The 22520-nt window shown below is 48.5% G+C and overlaps 1 protein-coding gene across 18 annotated transcripts in view; it reads left to right on the forward strand.

Moving 5' to 3' along the window:
- RNPEP (arginyl aminopeptidase) overlaps window positions 1-22320 on the forward strand; it is a 30111-nt gene extending 7791 nt beyond the window's left edge. For 3 of the 18 annotated variants that reach the window (XM_015120255.3, XM_001107559.4, XM_078002683.1), the window contains exons 2-11: window positions 3237-3377; window positions 3715-3863; window positions 11222-11338; window positions 12380-12615; window positions 15544-15657; window positions 16960-17072; window positions 17243-17351; window positions 19309-19533; window positions 20522-20664; window positions 21714-22320. In XM_015120255.3, coding sequence (XP_014975741.2) covers window positions 3237-3377; window positions 3715-3863; window positions 11222-11338; window positions 12380-12615; window positions 15544-15657; window positions 16960-17072; window positions 17243-17351; window positions 19309-19533; window positions 20522-20664; window positions 21714-21872 — 1506 coding nt within the window. In that variant the 3' untranslated portion in view covers window positions 21873-22320. Of the gene's footprint in view, window positions 1-557; window positions 1703-3236; window positions 3378-3714; window positions 3864-5892; window positions 5999-6089; window positions 6179-11221; window positions 11339-12379; window positions 12616-15543; window positions 15658-16959; window positions 17073-17242; window positions 17352-19308; window positions 19534-20521; window positions 20665-21713 lie in introns of those variants that run through there. The other 15 variants (XM_078002712.1, XM_078002690.1, XM_078002676.1 and 12 more) reach the window with 12 other exon arrangements.
- The last annotated feature ends 200 nt before the right edge of the window (window positions 22321-22520 follow it).

Raw genomic sequence — 22520 nt, forward strand, 5'->3', positions numbered from 1 at the left:
ATCTCCTGACCTCGTGATCCGCCCGTCTCGGCCTCCCAAAGTGCTGGGATTACAGGCTTGAGCCACCGCGCCCGGCCCCAATGCTGATATATTATTAACCAAGACTAAATCATTTTACATTAGTATAATAATATATTTGTTATAATTAATAAACCAGTACTGATACTGGAGTCCATAGGTTTTTCAGAGTCCCTTAGTTTTTACTTTGTATCTTTTTCCGTTCCAGGAAGCCATCCAGAATTCCATGTTATATTTAGCTGTCATGTATCCTCTTGGGACTCTGACAGTTTGTTTTTTGAGACAGGGTCTTGCTCTGTCACCCAGGCTGTAGTGCAGTGAGCGACACAATCATGGCTCACTGCGGCCTTGATCCCCCTGGTTCAAGTGATCCTCCTGCTTCAGCCTCCCCACCAAGTAGCTGGGACTACAGGTGCATACAACTGCACCCAGCTAATTTTTTGAATTTATTATTTGTAGAGATGAGGTCTCACTGTGTTGTCCAGGCTGGTCTCAAACGCTTGGGCTCAAACAATCCTCTCACCTTGGCCTCCCAAAGAAAGTGCTAGAATTACAGGCATGAGCCACTGCTCCCAGCCAGTTTTTAATTTTTTAATTTTTATTTTTTCTATGGAGACAGAGTCCCCCTGTGTTGCCCAGGCTGATCTCAAACTCCTGGCCTCAAGCGATCCTCCTGTCTTGACCTCCCAAAGTGCTGGCATTACAGGTGTGAGCCACTGAACCCAGCCAACCTTGACAGTTTTGAGGAGTGTTGGCCAGGTATAGTGTAGGATACCCCTGTATTGAAACTTATCTGATGTTTTCTCATGATTAGACTGGGATTATGAGTTTTGAGGGGCAATTCACAGAGGTAAAGTGCCTTTTTTTTTTTCTTGAAATGGAGTTTCGCTCCTGTTGCCCAGGCTGGAGTACATTGGCGTGATCTCGGCTCACTGCAACCTCCGCCTCCCTGGTTCAAGAGATTCTCCTCCCTCAGCCTCTGAAGTAGCTGGGACTACAGGCACGTGCCACCACGCCAGGCTAATTTTTGTATTTTTAGTAGAGACAGGGTTTCCCTATGTTGGCCAGGCTCGTCTTGAACTCCTGACCTCAGGTGATCTACCCGCGTCGGCCTCCTAAAGTGCTGGGATTAACAGGTGTGAGCCACCGCGCCCAGCCAAAGTGCCATTTTCATTGGGTATTGAGGGCACATAGTATCCACGTGATTTATAACTGTCAGCGTTGATCTCGGTCCCCTGGCTGAAGCAGTGTTTATCAGCTTTCTCCACTCTCTCTCATCCCTTTCTATACTGCACTGTACCTGTTATAAGGACACTAATTAATTTTTTCACACACAAAAACTCAAAGAAAAACCCAGCATCCCAATGTAGCTTCCTTATGCCTCTTAAAATAGGTCTCAGACACCGCTGTGTTCAGAGCCCTTCATTAGACTTGCCCAGGCCTGCCTCTCCCACTCTGCATCTGGAGCCTGCATCTGTTTATGCCTCTGCTCATGTTGCTGCTTGTCTCCTTGTCAATGTCTCCTCCCTGCCTTTCCAGCCATCTCAATCCTGCTTGTCTTTGAAGGTCCAGCCAGAAACTTTTCTTTCTTCCTCTGTGAAATCATCCTGGAATAATCAAATCCATTTCTAAATTCTAAATGGTATTTGTTACTGACATATACTCCACCCTGCTCTGCTTCCAGGTAAATGAAAGCCTGTTTGCTGTAGGCAAAAACTGGGTTTTGTTATAATCATTCAGATTTGCCTTTTTTTTTTTTTTTTTCTGAGGCAGAGTCTCGCTCTGTCACCCAGGCTGGAGTGCATTGGCATGATCTCAGCTCACTGCAACCTCTGCCTCCCGGGTTCAAGCAATTCTCCTGCCTCAGCCTCCTGAGTAGCTGGAATTACAGGTGCATGCCATCACGCCCAGCTAATTTTTGTATTTTTAATAGCAACAGGGTTTTACCATGTTAGCCAGGTTGGTCATGAACCCCTGACCTCAAGTGAGCCACCTGCATCGGACTCCCAAAGTGCTGGGATTACAGGAGTGAGCCACTGCACCCAACCCAGATTTGCCCTTTGTTTAAGAGCTAACAGAATGCAGATAAAGAATCATATAACCAGTGCCTATGATATAGAATACATTTCTTCTGAAAAGGTAAGTTTTAGGAATAGAAAACAAATATTAAACCAGGCACAGTGGCTCATGCCTGTAATCCCAGCACTTTGAGAGACTGAGGTGGGCAGATCACCTGAGGTCAGGAACTCAAGACCAGCCTGACCAACATGATGAAACCCCGTCTCTATTAAAAATACAAAATTAGCCGGGTGTGGCGGCACATGCCTGTAATCCCAGCTACTTGGGAGGCTGAGGCAGGAGACTCACTTGAAACCCGGGCGGCGGAGATTGCAGTGAGCCAAGATCGCACCATTGCACTCCAGCCTGGGCGACAAGAGTGAAACTCTGTCTCAAAAAAAAAAAAAAAAAAAAGAAAGAAAAAAGAAAACATATATTAGGCTGAGCATGATGGCTTATTCCTGTAATCCCAGCACTTTGGGAGACTGAGGTGGGCGGGTTGCTTGAGGCCAGGAGTTGGAGACCAGCCTGGCCAACATGGTGAAACCCTATCTCTACAATACAAAAATTAGCTGAGCTTGGTGGTGCACACGCCTGTGGTCCCAGCTACTTGGGAGGCTGAGGCATGAGAATCACTTGAACCTGTGAGGTGGAGGTTGCAGTGAGCCAAGATTGCACCACTATACTCCAGCCTGGGCGACAGAGCAATACTCTGTCTCAAAAAAGAAATGAGAATACGTATTAATCACTGACTCCCAGTTGAGTTCTGCTTTTCTGAGTCTTATCACAAGTCAAAATGCAGTTGCTTCAGTAGTTTTTTGTTTGATGAGAAACTACTGTAGAGAGAAGGACACAGACAGGGTACAGATGAAAGGGTCAGAGGCTAGGTCCAGGGTCCCTGAGATGACGCATGGGATGCCGTGAGGAAAGGACCCTTTCTGGTGGCTCTGCCATGTGAAGTGGGTGTCATACTTTGGCTTGGATTCCAGGATGAACTAAATACACAAGAGGAGAGAGCTTTCTAGTTCGAACCAGACTGGCTGGCAGAAAGGTTTTAAGGATTACCTAAAATTCTCTCATTCCAGCCAGCTCACTTCTCTGGCCAGACTGAGCTCGTGTGGGAGAGATGTCAGTTCTGAAATGTTCTTCTTTTCGCTTAGGTTTGCTGGTTGGCTCCTGAGCAGACAGCAGGAAAGAGGAAGCCCTTTGTGTACACCCAGGGCCAGGCTGTCCTAAACCGGGCCTTCTTCCCTTGCTTCGACACGCCTGCTGTTAAATACAAATATTCAGCTCTTATTGAGGTAAGGAGACTAAGATTAGGTGCACCTGCCCTTGGGATTAAGAAATAATTTCAGATCTATCAAACAGGTCACATTTCAGTGGTAAATTATTATATCCATTCAGTAGTACTTCTGAAAAATTGCTTACTTTTAAATTCTTCCACCCACTGAAGTTGTATGTAGCCTTCCTCTAAATCCCATCAGTTGAGCACAGATTTAGTTTCTTGAAACCTTTGTGTTCTCCAAGATAGACTCCGGGCCATTATCATCACACACAGGTGGCTGGTCATGCTTTATTCGAACTAATCAAAAGGAGACTCTCTCCAGGTAAAATCTCCTAAGCTTTCTCTGTTGTCAGGTCCCAGATGGCTTCACAGCTGTGATGAGTGCTAGCACCTGGGAGAAGAGAGGTCCAAATAAGTTCTTCTTCCAGATGTGTCAGCCCATCCCCTCCTATCTGATAGCTTTGGCCATCGGAGATCTGGTTTCGGCTGAAGTTGGACCCAGGTAGGAGACAAAGACCCCACAGGCAAGGTTGGATTGGCCTCAGAGGCAAGGAGGACTCTGACCAGTGGACCTGCTGGGGTGGTTCTTGGGGAGTCTTGGATCCTCTGTCTGAATCCAGAGCCTTTCTGCAGCTCATGCAGCATGAGCACAGCTGGAGGAAGTGCTCGTTTTCTCCCCACCTTTCCCACTCCCTCTTTCCAGTTCTAATCCTGCTGCCTGGAATAACATCATCAGCCCTGCTAGCAGTAGTGTTGTCCTGGGCTGCCTTACAGAGGGATGTTGGAATTTAGGCTGCAATTTTGGGAAACTGATTTTTTTTTTTTTTGAGATGGAGTCTCGCTGTGTTGCCCAGGCTGGACTGGAGTGCAATGGCATGATCTCGGCTCACTGCAACCTCTGCCTCCTGGGTTCAAGCGATTCTCCTGCCTCAGCCTCACAAGTAACTGGGACTGCAGGCATGCCCCACCATGCTCAGCTAATTTTTGTATTTTCAGTAGAGACGGGGTTTCACCATGTTGGCCAGGCTGCTTTCAAACTCCTGACCTCGGGTGATTCACCTGCCTCGGCCTCCCAAAGTGCTGGGATTACAGGCATGAGCCATCATGCCCGGCCTGGGAAATGGATCTTTATTAATATCTTTAAGTTTTAATGCCCTTCTAGCAGCTATGTCTACTTTCCTATCTTCGTACCAAATCTTCCCCATTTTCTTTTGCGCTTAGTTACTGGAAATACACAACTTTGGTATCATTATTTCCTTCTAAGAGGGAAGTGGACTCTTCGTGTCTGCAGCGGATGCGTGAGTCTAAGCCTGCGGTGGCAGCAATGCCTCCGTGAGGTTAGATGGATCTTGTGAAGATAAAAAGTGATTTTGTAAGGTTTCCTGAGAAAAGAGGTTTGACCAGGAGTCTAGGTTTTTCCTGGCTCTCATATTACCTGCCACTATAGCTTGGTCCCAATGTGGGAGCATCAAAGGCTGGACAGTGAAACGGTGACCTTTTCCTGGTGCTGTTGCTGTTCTTTATCTCTAGCCCTGCTCCCAGTTCCTAGAGGCAGTGGTGTCCTTGACAAGATTAGTTACAAGCCTCAGACTTCATAATTGGGCTCAGTGGCACTGCTGGTATCATGAGTCTTAGTTTCTGGTTATCAGATGGAATAATAGATGGGATTCCACTGGCATCTGCTCCCAGTGCACACACTCAAAACAATACCAGTCTGGAAAGACAAAGTGCCCTCCTCTTACGAAGGGCTGTCTTCCTAATAGGCAGGGTAGGAAATAACCAAAAGGATGTCATCTTTGCAACAGACAAGCAAGTAGATAAGTAAAGGAATGTCGTTTCCAAGAATACCCTTACTAAGGTTCTATTTGTGAGAGTATGAACTATTAATGGGAAATGAGAGAACAATAGATTCTAAAGATACTGAATGATAATGATTTATTTTTATACTGCCTATAATAAAATGACAACATGGTATATTGAACTAGGTGACAGGATCCACTTAACTGGTGGTAATGACTTATTCCTTCCCTGATTAGATGGACAGTCCTTGCCTCCTGGGTCACATTGTAGGGTCTTGTGGGGGGTTTATTTATTGTTTTTGAGACGGAGTCTTGCTCTGTTGCTGAGGCTGGAGCGCAGTGGTGCGATCTTGGCTCCCCACAACCTCCGCTTCCCAGGTTCAAGCGATTCTCCAGCCTCAGCCTCCCGAGTAGCTGGGCCTACAGGTGCGTGCCACCATTTCTGGCTAGTTTTTATATTTTTAGTAGAGATGGGGCTTCAGTATATTGGCCAGACTGGTCTTGAACTCCTGACCTCGTGATCCACCCACCTCAGCCTCCCAACGTTCTGAGATTACAGGCGTGAGCCACCACACCCGGCCGTGGGGGTTTATCAAATGGGAGGGTTTTCTGGCAAGGTATGTCACCTATCCCAGTCCCTGTTACTGCAAGAGGAAAATCCTGGGCAGAGGGGAATTATGGATATATCCCAGTAGGTCCTTTTATTTATAATCTCTTCTAATCCTTACACAGACTCCATGAGGATGATACTCTCTACATTTTAAAAATAAGCAAACCAAGGCTGTGGTGAGTGGCTTGTGCAGGACCACTAGTTGGCAAAACTGGAATTAAAATGCAGGTATTTCCATTGCAAATCCAGTGCTCTTTGCACTATACTACGGGTGATGAGATTGCAGCTTGACTGAGAGCGTCCTCATTTATTTTGACAGAAATGTGTGTCCTGGTGGAGGTATCTTGGATGACTGTCTTAAACCTTCTAGTTGTAGCAAGCTGAAGTCCACTGGGCTGAAGGACTATGGTAATTTTGATATTCAAGGTGGTGGTAGAACAGTTCACAAAGTAATTCCTTGAAGACACTGACTGCCGTCCCATGGTCTTTTTCTGTCTGGTGTCCTGTCACATCATCTTTGGCAACTTTTGTCTCCTAACACCCAGGGTTGAGGGTGGCTGCAGGGTTTCTTGTGCTGTGCCCTGCCCTTCTTGTTTTCCCCTCTCTCCCTTCCTCTCTCTTTCTCTCTTGCTTTCTTTTCTTGTCTCGCTCTCTTGTCCAGGCTGGAATGCAGTGGCACAAGAGCCCACTGAACCTCAGGCTACCAGGCTCAAGCAATCCTCCCACTTCAGTCTCCAGAGTAGCTGGAACCACAGCTACTCTGTCACCATGCCCAGCTAATTTTGTTTATTTTTTGCAGAAGCAGAGTCTTGCTATGTTGTCTAGGCTGATCTTGATCTCCTGTGCTCAAGAGATCCTCCCAGCTCGGCCTCCCAAAGTGTTGGGATTGTAGGCATGAGCCACCGCACCAACCTTCAGGGTTTCTTGACCTCTACTCAGAGAGCCTTCTTCACTCTGTCAGCCACCCATATTCACAGCCATGCTCTGAAATCTAGAGCCTAGACATCGTCATTGTCATGAACTGTACCATATCTGAACTTTTAAGCCACTTGTCCTCATTCATCCTGACTCTGCTAACCTTCCAGCTCTCTGACAGCCTCCCTCCCACTGTATTCCACCACATCTCCTCCTTGAGCTCATGGCAGCCTCCCTTCCGGCAAGCCACTCATTTCTCCTGGGCAGTCAAGACCCTCCTGACTGGGCTTCCCTCCCTGGCCCAAGTGTGTGGTTGGTTACCTCTTACCAACACCCCAAACCTCCTTGCCCACTATTCCGCTGCTGTAATGTCCCAGTCCCTTGTTATACAATTCCTTTTCTCTACTTCTATGAGTGGGTATTTGGGAGATATAGAAAATAGTGAAACTACACAGTAATACCACTATAACTTTCTTTTTTTTTTTTGAGATGGAGTCTCGATCTGTCACCCAGGCTGGAGTGCAGTGGCGCGATCTCAGCTCACTGCAACCTCTGCCTCCCGGGTTCACGCCATTCTCCTGCCTCAGCCTTCTCAGTAGCTGGGACTACAGGCGCCCGCCACCACACCCAGCTAATTTTTTTGTATTTTTAGTAGAGACAGAGTTTCATCGTGTTAGCCAGGATGGGCTTGATCTCCTGACCTCGTGATCCGCCCGCCTCAGCCTCCCAAAGTGCTGGGATTATAGGCATGAGCCACCATACCCGGCTACCACTATAACTTTCTCAATTCTTTGTGAAAAGTTGGAATTAAAGGAAAGTCGAAATAGTCATTTGTGAGGTTTTCCAGAGAAACGTAACAGATGTACAGTCTTCAACAGCAGGTGTGCTTTCAAGGTTGTTCAATAGTCATTTTGTTTATCTTTCCATCTCACTCCCTTTACACTGTTCTAAGACTATACTCTTCAAATTTACTGTCCAATCCCATCCCCTCACTTAAGCAAAAGGTCTTGTCTCCTGTTTTACTGAGAATATTAAATTCATCAGATAAGATTATGTCAGCTTCCTGTCCTCCACTTAAAAAGTTATCTTCATCTGCTTCTATCCTTCCAGACTGCGATGAGGGTCCTTCCTTCTGTTTAAAGCCAAATCTCTTCCCTCACATGTCCTCTGGGACTTTGCCTCATCATTTATGTCTCTGTCTTCAGATCTGCAGCCTCCCCCTCTAGACAAGCACCAGTTTCTTTTAGATCTATAGCAAAGCAAAAAACAAACTCAAGGCTGGGCATGGTGGTTCACGCTTGTAATCCCACCTCTTTGGGAGGCCAAGGTGGGTGGATCACCTGAGGTCAGGAGTTCGAGACTAGCCTGGCCAACGTGGTGAAACCCCATCTCTCCTAAAAACACAAAAATCATCCGGACATGGTGGTGCATGCCTATAACCCCCGCTACTCAGGAGGCTGAGGCAGGAGAATCACTTGAGCATGGGAGGTGGAGGTTGAGCCGAGATTGCACTACTGCACTCCAGCCTGGGCGACAAAGTGAGACTCCACCTCAAAAAAAAAGCCAAAAACAAACAAACAAACAAACTCGGCTGGGTGCAGTGGCTCATGGCTGTAATCCCAGCACTTTGGGAGGCTGAGGCAGGTGGATCATGAGGTCAGGAGATCTAGACCATCCTGGTTAACATGGTGAAGCCCTGTCTCTACTAAAACTACAAAAACAAAAATTAGCCAGGTGTGGTGGCGGGCGCCTGTAGTCCCAGCTACTCAGGAGGCTGAAGTGGGAGAATGGTGTGAACCCAGGAGGAGGAGCTTGCAGTGAGCCTGGGTCGCGCTACTACACTCCAGCCTGGGTGAAAGAGCAAGACTCCGTCTCAACAAACAACCAACCAACTAAAAAAACCCTTAACTCCATATTCTTTTCTGGCACAACACACTGTCCTTCCCTCTGTAGCCAGGTGACTTGAGTAGCATGTATACTCACTGGCTGCACTTCTTGAAACCCCCCCACCCCACTATCATTTATTGCTACAATCTACAATGGAATCCAGCCCCCCACCCTTGCCATGCCGTTGAAACTCTGTAGTAAGAGAGGTTATTTGCCTCAATACAGGTAACACATGTGATGCTTTTAGCCCTCGCCTTCATGTTCTGCTGTTTTTCCTTCAGGCCCCATTGACCCTCCTCTAGCTTCTGTGCCACCACCCATGCTGGTCGTCGGGCCTCCTGGTTAGTCCTTTCTCATCTCCTTCCCTGACCCTTTGCCCAGCTCCTTGTGTGTCGGTGTTGCCCAAGGCTCTGTCCTTGACCTGTTCTTTTCTCCTACATGCTTTCCATGGAGAAACTCACTCATTCTTGTAGTTTAACATATTTTCTGTGTCCTGCAGCCAGAATGATCTCTTAAAACTCAATCTGATAATGTCACTTGTTGCCTTAAAATGCTCCCATGGCTCTGAAGGTCCAGTTCTGTAACAGGGTATCTGAGGCTCTTTGTGACCCCGACCCTCTTGGGCCTCTCATGTCCCGTCTCCTGCCACTGCCTCCCCCATTGCAGTCTGATCCTGTCCTCGAGTAATCCCAGACCCTCGGTGCTTCCTCACATGCATATGCAGCGTTCCATGGCTAGGTCTTTGCTTTTGATATTTGGGAAGTACCTAATACTGGTTTTCCAATATCTTTTCTTCCTGTTAGAATAGTTCCTATCCTTCAGCAAAGGCAGAGAGGAAGTTTTCCCTCATCCTGGCCTGGACCCATCCCACTTTGCCATCAGTCTTTTTTTTTTTAAACAGAGTCTTAACTCTGTTGCCCAGGTTGGAGTGCCATGGTGCGATCTTGGCTCTCTGCAACCTCCGCCGCCTGGGTTCAAGCGATTCTCCTGCTTCAGCCTCTCAAGTAGCTGGGATTACAGGCACGCATCACCATGCCCTGCTAATTATTTTTTGTATTTTTTTTTAATAGAAACAGGGTTTCACCATGTTGGCCAGGCTGGTCTTGAACTCTTGACCTCGGCCTCCCAAAGTACGGTGATTACAGACGTGAGCTACCAGCCCAGCTAGTCTCTCATTCATATGTCCGTATGGAAAAGCAGTTCTACAGTGCAGCTGGGGGCTCTTGGTCAAGCAGAGCCTTTGGCTGCAGGAGCCGAGTCCATTGCATCTTTCCATTAGACTGGATCTTCTTGTTTTGTTTTTGTTTCCTCCAAGCCACCTTTGTTTCCCTATCTTTTTATTATGTAAATTTCAAATATCTAGAAAATTGAAAGGATGATGCATTGAACACCTATAGAACCATCTACTTTGTTATACTAGTTATATGAGTGGATTTGTTTTTGTTTTTGCTAGACTGTTTAAAAGCAAGTAAATCTGTGTGCCTCTCTGAAGAATAAAGGCATTCTCCCTTATAACCACAATCCCATTATTGTACCTAAGGCAGTTAACAAATTTCTATTAACATTAGTAGGTTTGGATCGGACACAGTGGCTCATGCCTATAATCCCAGCACTTTGAGAGGCTGAGGCAGGTGAATCATTTGAACCCAGGAGTTCGAGACCAACCAGGGCAACATAGCGAAATCCTGCCTGTACAAAAAATAAAAAAATTAGCCAGGCATAATGGCATGTACCTATAGTCCTAGCTACTGGCGTTGGGGAGCTGAGGTGGAAGGATCACTTGAGCCCCAGGAGGCGGAGGTTGGATCACATCACTGTACTCCAGCCTGGGCAACAGAACAAGAACCTGTCTTTAAAAAAAAAAAAAGGTTTGTCTCTTAAGGTTTTATTCAATTCCAGATTCTATTATTAGAACCCTTTCTTCTTCTTCTTTTTTTTTTTTTTTTTTTTTTGAGGTGGAGTCTCCCTCTGTCGCCCAGGCTGGAGTGCAGTGGCGCCATCTGGGCTCACTGCAAGCCCCGCCTCCCGGGTTCACGCCATTCTCCTGCCTCAGCCTCCCGAGTAGCTGGGACTACAGGCGCCCGCCACCACACCTGGCTAATTTTTTGTACTTTTAGTAGAGATGGGGTTTCACCGTGTTAGCCAGGATGGTCTCAATCTCCTGACCTCATGATCCAGCCGCCTCGACCTCCCAACGTGCTGGGATTACAGGCATGAGCCACCGCACCCAGCCTTAGAACCCTTTCTTATCCCTCCTATAAGTAGAGAGAAGAAAACTAACATTTACTGTATAAACCGCTGTTTGAAGGGCTTTTGTGTGTTGTCTTATTTAATCTTCACTCATTTTACCGATGAGGAAACTGAGGCTCAGAAAGGTTAAATCACTTTTGCAAGATTGCATTCAGTAGTGAAACCATAACCGTGTAGCACGGTTCCACCTCCATGCAGCTGTCTGGGGTCCTTGTTTCTCAGGTGTGGGGAGCGGTCTCTTGGATCTGTGTGGTGATCTGATCTTGCACCCCGTCACTGTGGCTGACTGCACTGTCACATTCTCTTGTCTGAGGCCAATTTTCTACAGGTGCTTTCAGGATCGGGTCACTGGGATGGTCTCTAAGCACCATTCTGCTTTCTCTGCTCTCTTGTCTTTAGGAGCCGGGTGTGGGCTGAGCCCTGCTTGATTGATGCTGCCAAGGAGGAGTACAACGGGGTGATAGAAGAATTTTTGGCAACAGGCGAGAAGCTTTTTGGACCTTATGTTTGGGGAAGGTGTGATAATCACATTGACTCTAGTGTCTCCTGTTAAACTGAGTCCCTGGTTTCCATTCTCCCTCTCCGTGTGGCTTCTCCACCTCCTGCCTCCCAGAGCAAAGTTTCCCTGATCCTAGAAGTGAAGGAGAGGAGGAAAAGAGGAGGACATGAGCCAGGCTCCTCACTGTTGCTGAGGAGAGGACCTAGGAGACGAGGTTCTTTCTTTTTTTTTTTTTTTTTTTTTGAGATGGAGTCTTCTTGCTCCGTCGCCCAGGCTGGAGTGCAGTGGCATGATCTCATCTCATTGCAACCTCTACCTCACCTCCCAGGTTCAAGCGATTCTCCTGCCTCAGCCTCCAGAGTAGCTGGGATTACAGACGCCCCCCACCACGCCCAGCTAATCTTTGTATTTTTAGTAGAGACAGGGTTTCACCCTGTTGGCCAAGCTGGTCTCGAACTCCTGACCTCAGGTGATCTGTCTACCTTGGCTCCCAAACTGCTGGGATTACAGGTATGAGCCACCAGGCCCAGCCGAGAAGAGGTTCTTGAGGTGATGAAAATGTGACCTGCAGTTGCCAAGTTTGAGATGGGGCAGCACCGTCAAGATCATTTGTTGACCTGTGTTTTCCCATTGCTGCAAGTTTCCCCACACTCTGTTTTTAACTTTGACATCTTCACACTTAGGCTCCTTAGATAAAAGGGTGCACGTTGGTCTTTATGACCCCAAGTTGGCCTCCAGGGGACTCCATGTGATGGAGCTGATAATATACTTACCACCTCCACACCTGCTTGGAAGGAGAGAGGGAAACAAATGCCTGGAGAGTGAACTCCAGGAGAGCAGACACCACCTGGATGAGGGAAGTCCCGGCAAGGCAGGGGAGCCACCTGGGAGAAGCACTGAGGACCCTGGGCTTTATTTTCCACACTGGGCCCGAAATCATACTCTGCCTGTTTAGCGACTGCATATCTTAGGGCTTGGAAATAGGCTGGAAAGGGAAGCGAGGTAGGGTCTGCTCCAGGAAGCCAGGGCCTCTCGGTGACCTCCCTGCTTCTCGGCAGGTACGACTTGCTCTTCATGCCACCGTCCTTTCCATTTGGAGGAATGGAGAACCCTTGTCTGACCTTTGTCACACCCTGCCTGCTAGCTGGGGACCGCTCCTTGGCAGATGTCATCATCCATGAGATCTCCCACAGTTGGTTTGGGAACCTGGTCACCAACGCCAACTGGGGTGAATTCTGGCTCAATGAAGGTTTCACCATGTACGCCCAGAGGAGGATCTCCACCATCCTCTTTGGTAAAGTGTCCACCCCTCTCCTAAGGACTCTGCCTCCCATTCTTAACCTGTGGGGCCAGTGTGATCTCCTTATGGGGTTTCAGAATACAAACCACATACATGGTTTAACAACTGACTTTTTCCTTCTTTCTTTTTTTTTTGAAGCAGAGTCTTACTCTATCGCCTAGGCTGGAGTGCAGTGGCCCGATCTCGGCTCACTGCAAGCTCCGCCTTCCAGGTTCATGCCATTCTCCTGCCTCAGCCTCCTGAGTAGCTGGGACTACAGGCGCCCGCCACCATGCCCGGCTAATTTTTTTTATATTTTTAGTAGAGACGGGGTTTCACCATGTTAGCTAGGATGGTCTCGATCTCCTGACCTCATGATCCGCCCGCCTTGGCCTCCCAAAGTACTGGGATTACAGGCATGAGCCACCGCGCCAGGCCGACAACTGACTTTTTTTTAAAAAACATTTCCCCAGGTCATTAAGTGTTTTTTTTTTTTTTTTTCTTGAGACACAGTTTCACTCTTGTTGCCCAGGCTGGAGTGCAATGGCATGATCTTGGCTCACTGCAACATCCGCCTCCTGGGTTCAGCGATTCTCCTGCCTCAGCCTCCTGAGTAGCTGGGATTACAGGCACGTGCCACCATACCTGGCTAATTTTGTATTTTTAGTAGAGACGGGGTTTCTCCATTTAGGTCAGGCTGGTCTCGAACTCCCGACCTCAGGTGATCCACCTGCCTTGGCCTCCCAAATTGCTGGGATTACAGGCATGAGCCACCGTGCCCGGCTCATTAGATTTTCTTCTATAGCTGCATATATGGATGTTTTTTAATTTACTGTTTGTTTCTAATTTTCTGTTGAAATATGTTGACAAACTTCCTTACATATAAATGTCTATTCATATCAGATGATTTCAATAAGGATAAATTCTTAGAAACACAATTTCTGGGTCTGAACTTTTTTTTTTTTTTTTTGAGACAGAGTCTTGTTCTTTTGCCCAGGCTGGAGCGCAGTGTTGCACTCAGCTCATTGCAACCTCCGCCTCCGTGGTTCAAGCAATTCTTCTCCCTCAGCTCCCCCACATCCCACCCCCTGTAGCTGGGATTACAGGCATGCACCACCACGCCTAGATAATTTTAATGTTTTTTGTTTTTTTTTTTTTTGAGACGGAGTCTCGCTGTGTCTCCCAGGCTGGAGTGCAGTGGCCGGATCTCGGCTCACTACAAGCGCTGCCTCCCGGGTTTACACCATCCTCCTGCCTCAGCCTCCCGAGTAGCTGGGACTACAGGCGCCCGCCACCTCGCCCGGCTAGTTTTTTGTATTTTTTAGTAGAGACGGGGTTTCACGGTGTTAGCCAGGATGGTCTCGATCTCCTGACCTTGTGATCCGCCCGTCTCGGCCTCCCAAAGTGCTGGGATTACAGGCTTGAGCCACCGCGCCTGGCCACATTTTTATGTTTTTAGTAGAGACGGGATTTCGGCATATCGGCCAGACTGGTCTTGAACTCCTGGCCTCAAGTGACCTGCCTGCCTAAGCCTCCCAAAGTGCTGAGACAACAGGTGTGAGCCACCGCGCCCGGCCCTGAACATTTTAAATTACAGAGTCTTTTTTAGTACATATTGTCCATTATCTTCCAGAAAGTTTGTACAAATCTATACTTTCATTCAGAATATAGATAGCAAGAGCCTATTTGTGAATATCTGAATCAGCCATTAGGAATCCTGCAAGCAAATATTTTTATCCCATTGTACAGTTGAAGAAACAGACTGAGAGAGGCTGAGTCACTTACTCAGAGTCAAAACATCTAGGAAAGGGCAGAGCTGGCTGGTTCCAAAACCCTGTCCCCCTCCCCTCCACTATTCCCTCAGTCATTGTTTGTAATGCAGAAGGAGACTTAGAGATCCTTAAAATTTTGGGGTTGATAATTTCTTTTGTCTGACAGAAACAGTCAGATGAAAATAATTCTAAGTTTTCACAGAAGATCAAACCATTACCAAGCACGGTGGCTCACGCCTGAGGCGGGTGGATCACCTGAGGTCAGGAGTTTGAGACCAGCCTGACCAATATGGTGAAACTCCGTCTCTACTAAAAATAAAAAAAGTAGCCAGGCATCGTGGTGTGTGCCTGTAGTCCCAGCTGCTTGGGAAACTGAGATAGGAGAATTGCTTGAATCCAGGAGGCGGAGGTTGCAGTGAGCTGAGATCGTGCCACTGCACTCCAACCTGGGCAACAGAGCAAGACTCTGTCTCAAAAAAAAAGAAGATCAAATCATTTTCTAAAAATAAGGCCGGGGGCCGGGCGTGGTGGCTCACACTTGTAATCCCAGCACTTTAATCCCAGCACTTTGGGAGGCCAAGGCAGACAGATCACCTGAGGTCAGGAGTTTGAGACCAGCCTGGCCAATGTGGCGAAGCCCCCTCTCTACTAAAAATACAAACATTAGTGGGCGTGATGGTGCACATCTGTAATCCCGGCTACTCGGGAGGCTGATGCAGGAGAATGGCTTGAACCTGGGAGGAGGCGGAGGTTGCAGTGAGCCGAGATCGTGCCATTGCACTCCAGCCTGGGCGACAGAGCGAGGCTGTACCTCAAACAATTAAAATAATAAATAAAATAAGATAAAATAAAAATATAGTACTTTGATAAGGAAAGGTAACTGTCAGAAAGGTGTGATTCTCCCAGTCCTCATTTAAGAGAGAGACTAACAGCCTGAGTTAACCAAGTCCTTTGTAGCCCACAGCAACAGGGAGCTAGGTACTGAATCAGGCTCTTTGTAACTGTCCCTATTTGCCCTGGGTCCCCAGGAGGGGAATGTTATTAAGCTTCAGGTATCTGTTGCTGTTCTTCTTGAGGCCACAAAGAGGCAGCACAGTGTCTTTGTCAGGAAAATACAGTTGGATGTGGTGACAGACTTTTTCCTGGGGGCTTATGTTTGATTCTGCACCAGGCGCTGCGTACACCTGCTTGGAGGCTGCAACGGGGCGAGCTCTGCTGCGTCAGCACATGGACATCACTGGAGAGGAAAACCCACTCAACAAGCTCCGCGTGAAGATTGAACCAGGTCCAGGAGGCTCCTCTGTCTGACACCCACTCCCCTCAACTGAGCTTGGAGCCCCAAGTTAATGCAAACTTCATGTTGATCAGTGCACACTTAGAATACTTTATTCGGAGGGAGAGGCACTCCAGAGCTCTTTCTGGCCAATTCTCTGGCCACTAGGCTAACTGAACCCAAGCCACTGCAGCCAGATAGGAGTTCTGTCCAGTCTGTACAGTTTGTGATGACTTCACCATTGCTTTGCATTTGCACAAGTCTGTATTATTTTACCAGGCTCTTTCCCATTCCTTCATGATCATCAGGGCAGATCTGTGGATTCTGTAGAGTAAAAGCATTAGCCTTATTTTACAGAGGATGGGACTGAGTGCCAGACAAGTTAAGTGTCTTCTCCAGGTCATATACCTAATCAGTGCATGACTGCAACTGAGATCCTCAGTTGGGTCCTCTCTCCAAATTCAGAGCTTTTTACTTCCTAACATTTTCCTTCATTCCATGTGTGACTAATCTGAAACCTTTTTATGCAGTCGAAGCTCATGTTCCTTGATGCTGTTAAGTGTGCAAATGAATTTCTTGGAGACTGGTAATTTAGTTTTAGCCTGGAACAGCTGTGAAAACAGCACATTGGCTGGGCATGGTGGCTCATGCCTGTAATCCCAGGTTGAGGCGGGTGGATCATGAGGTCAAGAGTTCAAGACCAGCCTAGCCAATATGGAGAAACGCTGTCTCTACTGAAAATACAAAATTTAGCTGGGCGTGGTGGTGCATGCCTGTAATCCCAGCTACTGGGGAGGCTGAGGCAGGAGAATCGCTCGACCCTGGGAGGCAAAGGTTGCGGTGAGCCGAGATTGTACCACTGTACTCCAGCCTGGGTGATAGAGCAAGACTCTGTCTCAAAAAAAGAAAAAGAAAAAAAAAAAACACTGATCTGGGAGGGGAGGTTGAGTATTTAGGTGACCAATAGGGATGGAAAAGACACAGCCTGGTGCTCAGTGGGAAGAGCTGATGGAACCTACCCACACAAAGTATATCCTGGGACTAAGGAAATGTGTCCGCTCCTCTGGAAGGCTGGTTTCTTTGTCTTCATATTAGATCCACAGTAAATGACCCTCTGAGATCTCCTTGGAAGCACCTTGAGAGAGGCCAAGATCTGGAGAGAGCCCAGGATCTGGACTCCTTGGCCTTGCTGTCCCTGGGGAAGCTGAATTCTGATCTCTTCCATTGCTAGTCTTTTGACTCTAGAGCTAGAGAAGAACGTTACGGGTGACAGGCTACAAAAGCTTAAATCTTGTCTGCTTTCTCCTCTGCCAGGTGTTGACCCGGACGACACCTATAACGAGACCCCCTACGAGAAAGGTTTCTGCTTTGTGTCATACCTGGCCCACTTGGTGGGTGATCAGGATCAGTTTGACAATTTTCTCAAGGTATAGTCACATGAGGGGAGAAGGAAGAGGAGCGGATAAAGCCACTGGGCCTGAGCAAGGGTAGAGGCAGGGGGCGAAAGAGGTAAGGGGTTGGAGGAGGACCCAAGACACAGAAGGACTCCACTCCCCACGGGGCCAGAGAGGGTCTGAAGAGCCTTCCCTCCTCACAGGCCTATGTGCATGAATTCAAATTCCAAAGCATCTTAGCCGATGACTTTCTGGACTTCTACTTGGAATATTTCCCTGAGCTTAAGAAGAAGAGAGTGGATATCATTCCAGGTAAACAGAGGAACTGGCCTACAGGCTTCTAAAAAAATAGTAGAGAATGATACCTCATTTACACTCGGAAAGATGGTGGTGGGTGGGAAAACACTGGGTCAGAGTCAGCTAGGTAGGGGCATTTTGAGCAAACCCAGAATCCTGGGATTTATTCCAGACAAATGACTTCTTTTGACTCCTCTCTGCCTCATTTTCTCCCAGTCTGTTTCCTTACTCTCTCCTCTCCTCTTGTTTTCCTCACACCTGGACACACATAGTCAGACCCTTAACTTGCCCAGAGAGCTGCCACTGCTGCTGCTGCTGCTGCGCCGTTGCTCTGAGCTAAAACTCACAGGGCAGGAGCGAAGGCAGCACCCCCTCCTACGGCCTTCTGAGTGAAGGCAATCCCAGTAGCTGTCCTAATTTCTTTCTTTCCTTTTTTTTTTTTTTGAGACGGAGTTTCACTCTTGTTGCCCAGGCTGGAGTGCAATGGCACGATCTCGGCTCACTGCAACCTCTGCCTCCCGGGTTCAAGCGATTCTCCTGCCTCAGCCTCCCGAGTAGCTGGGATTACAGGCATGCGCCACCACGCCAGGCTAATTTTGTATTTTTAGTAGAGACAGAGTTTCTCCATGTTGGTCAGGCTGGTCTCAAACTCCTGACCTCAGGTGATCTGCCTGCCTCAGCCTCCCAAAGTGCTGGGATTACAGGCATGAGCCACTGCGCCCAGCCCCCAATTTCTGCCTGGGAGGTACTGCTTCCAAAGAAAAAAGGAAAAATGTTCTGTCATGGATGACACAGTCCATTAGACATACCCCCACTTTTTGCTGTGGCCTGAACCCCCCTGAGTCACTCTGTTGTTGGTTTGATGAAGTCTGCATCCTCTGACAGTAGGATTGGTCAGGCCTTTAGCAGCACCTACTGTTCGGTTGGAGGCTTGCATTTTAATGTCATGGGACTCTGGAGCTAATGGTAGTTAATAATTCTAGAGTACTTACTATGCATCAGGTGGTACGCTAAGCTTTTAACGTTTATTTGCTCATGTAATCCTCATAACCGTCACTGAGGCAGGGCCTATCACCCCCACTTTATAGATAAAACTGAGGTGCAGAGGTGAAGTAACATGCCCGAGGCCTCCCAGCTAGTTAATGGCAGAGCAGGGGTAGGAACCGAGGCAGCCTGGTCCTAGAGCCCCAGTGCTTAAGTACAGTGTGGTTCTGGTGATCAGTAGGAGAATGTACACGTGAATAGAGCATCCACCAACTTGGCTCTGACAACACAGTGCTAATTTGGAGTGAAAAGCACTTTCGGCCGGGCGCGGTGGCTCAAGCCTGTAATCCCAGCACTTTGGGAGGCCGAGACGGGCGGATCACAAGGTCAGGAGATCGAGACCATCCTGGCTAACACGGCGAAACCCCGTCTCTACTAAAAACACAAAAAATTAGCCGGGCGATAGGCCGGGCACGGTGGCTCAAGCCTGTAATCCCAGCACTTTGGGAGGCCGAGACGGGCGGATCACGAGGTCAGGAGATCGAGACCATCCTGGCTGACACGGTGAAACCCCGTCTCTACTAAAAAATACAAAAAACTAGCTGGGCGAGGTGGCGGGCGCCTGTAGTCCCAGCTACTCGGGAGGCTGAGGCAGGAGAATGGGGGGAACCGGGAGGCGGAGCTTGCAGTGAGCTGAGATCCGGCCACTGCACTCCAGCCTGGGCGACAGAGCGAGACTCCGTCTCAAAAAAAAAAAAAAAAAAGCACTTTCACGGTCGAAATGGCACAGTCTCTAGATATCATTATAACTAGGACTCTGCTGGAGCAAGTGGTTACATGGGAAAGTAATGTTAAATGCTGGGGAAAGAGTTTGGGATGGAGTGAGGAGAAACTTGAGGTCTCTGGGAGTTGCTTGAGTTGCTTGAACCAACTGACAGTAACCTGGCCAGAGAATTCTGATAGTATCTTCTCTCCTTCTTCCAAACAGGTTTTGAGTTTGATCGATGGCTGAATACCCCTGGCTGGCCCCCTTACCTCCCTGATCTCTCCCCCGGGGACTCACTCATGAAGCCTGCTGAAGAGCTAGCCCAGCTGTGGGCAGCCGAGGAGCTGGACGTGAAGGCCATTGAAGCCGTGGCCATCTCTCCCTGGAAGACCTACCAGCTGGTCTACTTCCTGGATAAGATCCTCCAGAAATCCCCTCTCCCTCCTGGTAAGAAAAAATGGTGAACTAGGGCTCCTTGTGTGCAGAGCTTTATGTCAGGGGCTAGAGAGAGACTCACAAAAAGTAGTGATGCCTGCCTCTAGGGGACTGCCACGTACAATAGGGAGGCTGACCCTCCACAAGGAATGTGCCGTCGGAAGGTTATGGGTTCTACCTACAAGCACCATAAGGACAAAGTCACAAAGCCTGGCAGTGCTCAAGTCCGAAGCTTCTGCAGGTGACTCTTGTAAAGCCTTTGTGTCTATTAAGTCATTTAATTCTCACAGCTCCTCTGGGAAGTAGGTGGTGTGATTTATTTATTTATTTTTTTTTTTTTTTTTGAGACGGAGTCTCGCTCTGTCACCCAGGCTGGAGTGCAGTGGCCGGATCTCAGCTCACTGCAAGCTCCGCCTCCCGGGTTTAGCCATTCTCCTGGCTCAGCCTCCCGAGTAGCTGGGACTGGTGGTGTGATTTAAATACCCAGGTGACAGAGAATGAACTTGAGGTACAAACAGGTCACACAGAACCCAGTCATCCAAAGCTCTCAACCACTAATGCTTTGTGGCTGCTCAGTCAAAATAATGTTCACCAAGAGGTTAAAAAATAAGTTAGAGCCAAGATGACTTAAAAGTCAGGTGAGTAGCAGGAATACAAATGGAACAGGATATTGGGGGAATATGTCTGCTTTAATCTTGCTCTGTCGACCAGGCTGGAGTGCAGTGGTGCTATTGGCTCACGGCAACCTCCGCCTTCTGAGTTCAAGCGATTCTTGATTCTAGCACCTTGGCCTCCAAGTAGCTGGGATTACAGGCGTGCACCACCGCACGCCTGTAATTTTTTTGGGTATTTTTAGTAGAGACAGGGTTTCGCCGTGTTGACCGGGCTGGTCTCACACTCCTGACCTCAAGTGATCTGGCCACTTCAGCCTCCCAAAGTTCTAGGGTTACAGGCGTGAGCCACCGTGCCTAGCCACAAATCATTTCTTTCTCTTCTCCAGGGAATGTGAAAACACTTGGAGAGACATACCCAAGTATCTCAAATGCCCGGAATGCAGAGCTCCGGCTACGATGGGGCCAAATCGTCCTTAAGAACGACCACCAGGAAGATTTCTGGAAAGTGAAGGAGTTCCTGCATAACCAGGTGGGTGGCCTCTGCCTCGCTCTTCCCGAAAGCACACCGGGACCCACTCGGCCATACGTGAAGTAATCGTGTGGACAGGGCTCATCGAGGACTCATCTGAGGCCCAGAGGGAGGGGCAAATGACCTGAGGACCCTACCACTCAGCCTCTTTACTAGTGTGGCTTTGAAGGCATGGCCCTAGGGACAAGAGGAAGCCTGCAGGCCTGTGGAGCTTTCTGCAGTTCAGCTGGTGAGACCCCAGGAAAAAAAGCTGGCCAGAGCCAACCCAGAGGCGGGAAAGAGGGTGATCGCATCATGCGGGAAACGCCAAGAGGGAAAGGGGCCAGAGGTCGAGCGAGAAGAGCAAAGGCTTGGAGGATAGGTCCCTGCTGCCCTGTGACTTGGGCATGGTTGGGACAGCAGCCAGACCCTCTGTCACCATGTGGAAGTTGCCCTGTTGGGGAAGGGCCCCAGGCTCTCAGGATGAACTGAATGTCATCAGATTCCGGAGCAGGGAGGGGCTGGACTGGAGACGAAGCAGTGCTCTGCAGAAAGTCAGGGCTGCGTGCCTGTTTGGGGATGTTCTGAGCCCTCTGACGGCTTCCTCAAGGCTCTGGATTTTAGGAACTTGTGATGTCGCTGGCTTTTATTTGTGTGAATTTGACCTGTGGGTTTTCCTTTGTTTGACTGCAGTTGGACCGTATGCGACTGTGAGCTTTATGTGCTGCAGCCGTTGCTATCTGCTATTCACTTGATGGCTCACCACCTACCCCTTTCCAAAAGTCTGGAGTCCCACTGTGTCAACCCAACTCATTTGTTTTGTTGAGTGTAGACATCCCCAAGTTAGCATGGATTGGGATGCATATTGAGATCCATCTCCATGGATCTTTGGCCCCCAAGAAGATGCCAGAATTTGAGCACTTCTGATAAGAAACTCCTCATTCCACTGTGGTACCCACATCCCTTTTAGCACCTAGCCATGGCTGCTATTAGGCTGGTACTGGGGGCAGGAGGGCTGGACAGACCCACCGGGCAAGCTTCTTAGGCATGTGTATGTGTGTTTCTTGCAGGGGAAGCAGAAGTATACACTTCCGCTGTACCACGCAATGATGGGTGGCAGTGAGGTGGCCCAGACCCTCGCCAAGGAGACCTTTGCGTCCACCGCCTCCCAGCTTCACAGCAATGTTGTCAACTATGTCCAGCAGATCGTGGCACCCAAGGGCAGTTAGAGGCTCGTGTGCATGGCCCCTGCCTCTTCAGGCTCTGCAGGCTTTCAGAATAATTGTTTGTTCCCAAATTCCTGTTCTCTGATCAACTTCCTGGAGTTTATATTCCCTCAGGATAATCTGTTCTCTAGGCTTAGGTATCTGTGACTCTTGGGCCTGTGCTCTGGTGGGAACTTCTCTAGTCCACTGAGCCCTGAGACAGAGAACCTGCCCACAGCTCTCCCCGCTACAGGCTGCGGGCTCTGCAGGGCAGCGGGCCTTCTCCGCCTCTCCACCTCTCCGCCTCTCCGCCTCTCCGCCTAAGTCTCTGGGAAGAAGTGGAGAGGACTGATTCTCTTCTTTTCTTTTTTTTTCTTTTCTTTTTTCTCGCTGATTTTATGCAAAGGGCTGGCATTCTGATTGTTCTTTTTTCAGGTTTAATCCTTATTTTAATAAAGTTTTCAAGCAAAAATTGTTATGGATTGAGTGACTATTACATTTCTTCCACCAGGGGTCCCCACTGTGTTTGTTCAGGAAAGGTCACTGGGGGAAGCCCAGAGAATGACAGTGTTTCCCTGTCCTCAGCAAACAGCCAGGGTGAAGGAGGTGGGTGTCCCACCCATGCATATGAAAAAATATATGGCAAAATGGCACAGCTGGTACAGGAAAATG

The sequence above is a fragment of the Macaca mulatta genome, chromosome 1 (genome assembly GCF_049350105.2).
Source record: "Macaca mulatta isolate MMU2019108-1 chromosome 1, T2T-MMU8v2.0, whole genome shotgun sequence".
Classification (NCBI taxonomy): Eukaryota; Metazoa; Chordata; class Mammalia; order Primates; family Cercopithecidae; genus Macaca; species Macaca mulatta.